Source organism: Myotis myotis, unplaced genomic scaffold (assembly GCF_014108235.1).
Source record: "Myotis myotis isolate mMyoMyo1 unplaced genomic scaffold, mMyoMyo1.p scaffold_m19_p_10, whole genome shotgun sequence".
NCBI lineage: Eukaryota > Metazoa > Chordata > Mammalia > Chiroptera > Vespertilionidae > Myotis > Myotis myotis.
Genome location: NW_023416314.1, coordinates 13,090,183 through 13,097,573, shown reverse-complemented (window position 1 = coordinate 13,097,573; position 7,391 = coordinate 13,090,183). Strand labels below are relative to the sequence as shown.

Genomic DNA, 7,391 nt, shown 5'->3' with positions numbered 1-7,391 from the left:
TGGAGTGAATTGAGTTAACTAGGAAAAGAAGGTGGCATCTGAGCTGGGTTATAAATATTGATACGATCTGAATATTTGTGTCCTTTGAAAATTCATAAGTTGAATTTTTACTTTTCAAGGTGATGGTATTAGGGAGTGGGGTCTTGGGGAGGTGATTAGGTCATAAGGTGGAGCCCAAATGAGTCAGATTAGTGCTTTTGTAAGAGGCAGAAGAAAGCTGCCTCACCTCCCTCTGCCATGGGAGGACACAGTTCCAAGGCACATTTAGGAACAACAAAGCAAGCCCCCATCCCAAAAGGAATCTGCCAGTGCCTTGATCTTGAACTTCCTATCCTCCAGAACTGTGAGAAACAAATTTGTTGTTTATAAGCCACCCAGTGTATGATTCCCCCCCTTCCCCCAACAGCCTCAAAGACTGAGACAAATATAAATTCCAAGGACAGATGGCTAATGGCTAAGGGGAGTAAGGGATAGGCTTAACACCCTTTGAAGACAGAGAGTAATTCAAGTCGCAGGAGCTCAGATGCTCTCTTTGAGTTATTCTTTCCCAAGGATGGGCAACTTTCTTCTACAGAAAACCTTTTTATGTTTCTTGGGTTTAAACAAGATCATCCATTTCCCACCAGGTCTTGCATAAATGAATAAATAGAAGCCCGTGTGAGCTGCGCCTGGAAGCATGGATGTGAGCAAACTTCTCAGCTACCAGCCCAACAGGGGCACAAAACGTCCTCAGGATGATGGAGAGGAAGAGCTGAGAAGGCCCAGGAAACAAGCTGGTCCTCGAGAACCTGGCCGCTTTCGGGAAGAGGACGTGGCGGTGGCAAAAGAAGCAGATGATCACCAGAAAAGGCTGCTTCAGATTATGGACAGACAGGGTGAGGAGAATGGAGAAGAAGAGAGTTCTCTTGAGCGGCCTCCGTGGCCCCAGAGCAGCATGGCAGCTGCCTCCGTGGGCGAAAAGGAGAAGGGAGCGGCTGGGCTGCTGGTCGGGGGGCGGCCTGTGGCCACAGCACGGGAGAGCGGCTGCTGTCTGCGCTGGAGGACCTGGAGGTCCTGTCCCGAGAGCTCACAGAAATGCTGGCAATTTCAAGAAACCAAACGTTGTTATAGGCTGGAGAGGAAAACCAGGTGCTGGAGTTATTAATTCACAGAGATGAGGAGTTTCAGGAACTAATGAAATCGGCACTTAATCAGGGAAAAATTCACCATGAAATGCAAGTTTTAGAAAAAGAAGTTGAGAAGAGAGACAGTGATATTGAGCGGTTACAAAAACAGCTAAAGGAAGCTGAGCAAATACTGGCAACAGCTGTTTCCCAAGCAAAAGAAAAACTGAAATCAATAGATAAGGCAAGAAAAGGTGCTATTTCCTCCGAAGAAATAATTCAGTATGCACATAGGATTAGTGCAAGTAATGCTGTGTGTGCCCCACTGACCTGGGTTCCAGAGGACCCACGGAAACCATACCCAACGGATTTAGAGATGAGAAGTGGATTATTGGGTCAAATGAACAATCCTTCCACTAATGGTGTGAATGGTCCTTTACCTGGAGATGCACTTGCAGCAGGCAGATGGCCAGATGTCCTTGCTCCACAGTATCCCTGGCAATCAAATGATATGGCCTTGAAGATGTTACCACCAAATCACAGTAATGACTTTTTGTTGGAACCTGCAGGGCATAAGAAAGAAAATGAAGATGATGTAGAGGTTATGTCAACAGACTCCTCTAGCAGTAGTAGTGACTCTGATTAAAAAAGCATACAGAATTGAATACTGTAGAATTCTGTTTCTTAAAACAATAGCAAACCTGTAAAAAAAAAAAGGTAATATTGGCCATAGTGGAATTGTGCAGCCCATTAAAAATTACAGCAGATTTACTTTTTAAAGCCAAAAATCATGACTTTAGTTCTTAACCCTTTGTTGAATATTTAGAGAATTATCAAAATTTACTGTTGGGCCCTAGCTGGTTGATCAGTGGTTAGAGCAGGGGTGGGCAAACTTTTTGACTCGAGGGCCACAATGGGTTCTTAAACTGGACCGGAGGGCTGGAACAAAAGCATGGATGGAGTGTTTGTGTGAACTAATATAAATTCAAAGTAAACATCATTACATAAAAGGGTACGGTCTTTTTTTTTTAGTTATATTCATTTCAAATGGGCCGGATCCAGCCCGCGGGCCGTAGTTTGCCCACGGCTGGGTTAGAGCATTGGTCCATGGACTGAAGGGTCCCAGGCTCAGTCCTGGTCAAGGGCACATACCTTGGTTGCAGGCTCAATCCCCAGCCCCAGGCAGGGCATGTGAGGGAGGCAACCAATCAATGTGTCTCTCTCACATAGATATCTCTTGTCTCTCCTCTTCCCTTTCACTCTCTCTAAAAATCAATGGAAAGTAGCCTGGAGTGAGGATTTAGAAAAGAAAAATTACTGTTGGGAAAAAACATTATTCGATTCAATGCCTTCTTACCCTGTTCTAGTTTAGTTGTGTTGGACTTGTACATAGTAGTTCCGGAAATAATATTTCAGGTAAATGACCCATGTATATATATCACTAGTAGGCTTCCTGGAATTATTTAGAAAATATTTTTTTAAAAGGCAGCATATCACTGAATATGCATCATATCAAAATATCAAAAACCCTACTGAAAGTGAAGGTTGTCAGCTTCTGTCACAGGAACAGGAAAAATGTCTCAATTTGTACTATTTGTAATTATTGTAATTTTTAAAAATAAACAAACTTGTTTATACTGTTAAAAAAAAACCCACAAAAAACAAATGCAGTTCTCTTGGTGGCAGCACAGCCTTTAACCTCAGTGTAGCTGGCTCTTGCATCTGGCACCCTTTACCTCATTGGCTGTGCGTCCCCGCTCAGGGCTTGGGCAGTGTGGCTGCAGCACTACTGAAGGGGTCCACGGCTTGGTTGTGAGTGGAGGCAGGGAACCAGAGCTACCCGTGTGAGCTGCGCCAGGAAGCATGGATGTGAGCGAACTTCTCAGCTACCAGCCCAACAGGGGCACAAAACATCCCCGGGATGGTGGAGACAAAGAGCTGAGAAGGCCCAGGAAACAAGCTGGTCCTTGAGAACCTGACCGCTCTTGGGAAGAGGAAATGGCGGTGGCAAAAGAAGCAGATGATCACCAGAAAAGGCTGCTTCAGATTATGGACAGACAGGGTGAGGAGAACGGGGAAGAGGAGGCCCCACTGGATGCAAGCTCAGTGAAGAAAATGATCCTCATATTTGAAAAAAGGTCCTACAAAAACCAGGAGTGCGGGTCAAGTTTCCAAACAACCCAGAGAAGTTTATGGAATCCGAGCTGGACCTAAATGATATCATTCAGGAGATGAACATGGTGGCCACCAAGCCGGACCTGTATCACCTCCTCGTGGAGCTGATTGCTGTCCAGTCTCTCCTCGGGCTGCTGGGACACGATAATACAGATGTGTCCATAGCTGTGGTGGATCTGCTTCAGGAATTAACAGATCTGGACACCCTACATGAGAGTGAAGAGGGAGCAGAAGTGCTCACCGGTGCTCTGGTGGCCGGACAAGTGGTGGCACTGCTGGTGCAGAACCTGGAGCGCCTGGATGAGTCTGGGAGAGAGGAGGCAGCAGGGCGTGCACAACACTCTGGCTATTGTGGAAAACATGGCTGAGTTCAGGCCACGGATGTGTGCGGAGGCCGCCCAGCAGGGTCTTCTGCAGGGGCTGTTGAAGAGGCTGAAGGCCAAGATGCCTTTGGGTGCCAACAAGCAGTACTGTAGTGAAGTGCTGGCCATATTGTTGCAGGACAGCGATGCCAACAGGGAATTGCTTGGGGAGCTGGATGGAATCGATGTGCTTCTGCAGCAGTTATCCGTGATCTAAAGATACGATCCTCGCACTGCGGAGGAGCAGGAGATGTTGGAGAATGTGTTTGACACACTCTGTTCCTGCCTGATGCTCAGTTCCAATCGTGAGCGCTTCCTCAAGGGCGAGGGTCTTCAGCTGATGAATCTCATGTTCAGAGCAAAGAAGACTTCGAGGAGCAGCGGCCTGAAGGTGCTGGACCATGCCATGATTGGGCCCGAGGGCTCACACAGTTGCCATAAGTTTGTTGACATTCTTGGCTTGCGAACCATCTTTCCTCTCTTTATGAAATCTCCCAAGAAGATCAAGAAAGTGGGAACCACCGAGAAGGAACATGAAGAGCATGTGTGTGCCATCCTGGCTTCTTTCCTGCGGAACCTGAGAGAGCAAAGGCGAACCCGGCTGCTGAATAAATTCACTGAAAATGACCTGGAGAAGGTGGACAGACTGATGGAGCTGCATTTTAAATCCCTGGATGCCATGCAGGTGGCCGACAGGAAGATTGAAGGGGAAAAGCATGACAGGGTCCAGCGAGGGGAAATCCTAGACCAGGACTCTGAAGATGAGTTCTACCTGCGGCGCTTGGACGCAGGGCTCTTTGTCCTCCAGCACATCTGCTACATCATGGCCGAGGTCTGCAATGCCTGTGTCCCCCAGATCCGGCAGAGGCTTCAGCAGATCTTAAACGTGAGAGGAAGCTCCATCCAACTGGTCAGGCACATCCTCAAGGAGTACGCGGAGAACATCGGGGAGGGCCGGGGACCGGACTTCCGGGAGAGCGAGCAGAAGTGCATCCTGAGCCTGCGGGACAACTTCTAGGGCCCGCCCTGGGCGGTACCAACACGCTCTGGGCCTTCCTCCCAGTTTTTACTTGGCTTAATGTAACTTTCCGACAAATTAAACTATTATTTAAAAAAACAAAAAAAAAAACAAAACACGTTCTCAGTAGGAATCTTCTAAGGTTGGTGGTTTAATCCACTTACTGAGCAATCTATTATTAGTCACTTGCTTCTAAAACAGCAGTCGCCAACTGGAACCCCTGAACCACCAGTGGTCCACGGACCACCGGTTGTCAACCGCTGCTCCAAAAGTTTCCTTAAGCCAGCAGTTGCCAAACTTTCAGACCTCTGGTTGACTACTGCTACTCTAAAACATAGGCCAACTGGTTAGATTTAACAACAGAAAACTCTACATCAGTGATGGTGAACCTTTTGAACTTGGCGTGTCAGCATTTTGAAAAACCCTAACTTAACTCTGGTGCCATGTTACATATAGAAAATTTTTGATATTTGCAACCATAGTAAAACAAAGACTTATATTTTTGATATTTATTTTATATATTTAAGTGCCATTTAACAAAGAAAAATCAACGAAAAAAATGAGTTCGTGTGTCACCTCTGACACGTGTGTCATAGGTTTGCCATCACTGCTCTACATTATAGGGGGAGTAACTCATACAAGTTAGAAGTTAGCCAGTAGGATTTCTCCCCTGCAAAGTATCTTTTCCCAGCTGCCAGTCACCTCTACCTGAAGTGCCCACATTCTGTAATGCATTTCTTTGGATCTTAGCGTCTTCTTTCGACTCCAACCATTCCCAGCTATAATTCCCATGCCCTTGGAAGGAAAGAATCCTTAAAATCTTATCATCCCCACTCAATTACACTTCTCTTATCAGTACCTCTCTTATTGCACTTAGTTTCTTCCTTGCACTATCCATCCTGAAGTCTTTGTTCTTTGCCCTCCCTTCCTTGTTTCTAATCTTCTCAAGAACAGAGTTCACATCTTATTTATCTTTGGGGTCTTGGAAACTAATATTGTGCCTGGTATAATGCAAAACAGGTATTCAATGCCAGATTTTCCACTCAAAAGCTGTGAAATTTTGTCAAAGTCATTTAGCCTCGTGAGTTTCCTTGTCTAACCTATCTGTGAAATAAAAACATACTAACCTACTTTCCAAGTTGTTAGAATACTTGCTTGGCAACATACCTAGTAATCTATAAATCACTATCCTATATAATAAAAGCATAATATGCAAATCGACCGAATGGCGGAATGACTGGTAGAACAACTGGTGGAACAGCTGGTTGCTATAATGCACACTGACCACCAGGGGGCAGATGCTCAATGCAGGAGCTGTCCTCAGCCCTCAGGCCCCAGGCCAGCCAAGGTGGGTGCCAGCAGGGGCCCCCTGATTGCCCCACCAGTTGCCCTACAGATCGGCCCTGATTGCTGGCCAGGCCTAGGGACCTTACCTGTGCATGAATTTCATGCACCAGGCCTCTAGTACAAAAATAAACCAATATTTACATGCAACTAGTGTAGCTCCTGGTCATTAAGTCTGTGCTGATTAAATGAGGAACAAGGGTACAACTGTTCCATAAACAAGCCATGGGAGAAAGGCCTGAAGTTCAGCCAGGGCCAGAGAGGAGTGCAAGCTACACTGAGAATAAAGATGTTGGCACCACAGTGTTTATTAAAATACTAGAGGCCGGGTGCACAAAAATTTGTGCACTTGGTGGGGGTCCCTCAGCCCAGCCAGCGCCCATTTGCAGTCCAGGACCCCTTGGGGGATGTCCACCTGTCAACTTAGGCCCATTCCAGGGGGACCAGGCCTAAGCTTGCACTCAGACATCCTCTGGTAGCCAGGGAGTCCTTGGGGGATGTGCAACTAAAGGCTTAGGGCCCCAAGGGAGCTGTGATGAGGAAGCTGTGGTGACAGAGGAGCCACGCTATCCGGCCCCACCGCCCTAGGTCGGGTCGCACATGGGATGCCCGGGCGGCGGCCAGGAGAGCTGGCAGATCATTGCTGCCCCGCCCGGCAGCCCCAGGTTAGGTCGCACACGGGACGCCCGCTGCCCCAGGTCACAGATAGCAGGCCCAGATGGTGGCAGGGCAGGGGGGATGGTGTTGTACTGCCCCACTGCCCCAGGTGGCAAATAGCAGACCCAGATGGTGGCGGGGCAGGTGGGATGGTGCTGACCCATCCTGCCTGCAGTATGCAAATTAGCCACCATCTTTGTTGGCGGTTAATTTGCATATCATGCTGATTAACCCATGGGAGGCGTAGCAAAGGTATAGTCAATTACCATGTTTGTCTATTATTAGATAGGATATTTCATTTTCAAAATTGAGCTATCAGCTGTTAAAGTATATATACATACTTTGGGGGATATATATATATATATATATATTTTTTTTTTTTTTGATGCTGGGGCAAAGAGGAAATTTCATGTTGCCCTGGCCCCAGAGCCTCTCAACCAGGGACATTGGGACTTTGGGGCTGTTAGGCCCAGCTTCCCAGATAATCTCTGCTTCCTGGGCTGTCTCATCTGCAACTTCTCTCTGTCAGGATTCCTATTCATGTATCAGCTGTGTGGCCCAATTGCGATCTCTTCTTTTCATTCGCTGGTTTTTAGTTGTTTATCCAGGTTTATTCATCTGCTTCTCTTTGAATTTGTTATCTAAATATATATCTGCTGAGCATGAATTATTTTTACTTCTTTTCCTTCTAGTTCCCTGGCCAATTTTGAAAGCTGCCTCTCTAAACAGTCA

General features: G+C 46.8%; 1 protein-coding gene and 1 pseudogene across 1 annotated transcript; both read left to right on the top strand.

The window, feature by feature from the left end:
- Nucleotides 1-676: 676 nt before the first annotated feature.
- LOC118662659 (beta-catenin-like protein 1) lies at nucleotides 677-4,658 on the top strand. Its single transcript, XM_036321301.1, is given in 4 exon segments — nucleotides 677-899; nucleotides 3,184-3,258; nucleotides 3,261-3,601; nucleotides 3,603-4,658. Coding segments are annotated over 4 exon segments (1,695 nt in total).
- LOC118662667 lies at nucleotides 935-1,749 on the top strand (annotated as a pseudogene).
- Nucleotides 4,659-7,391: the final 2,733 nt, after the last annotated feature.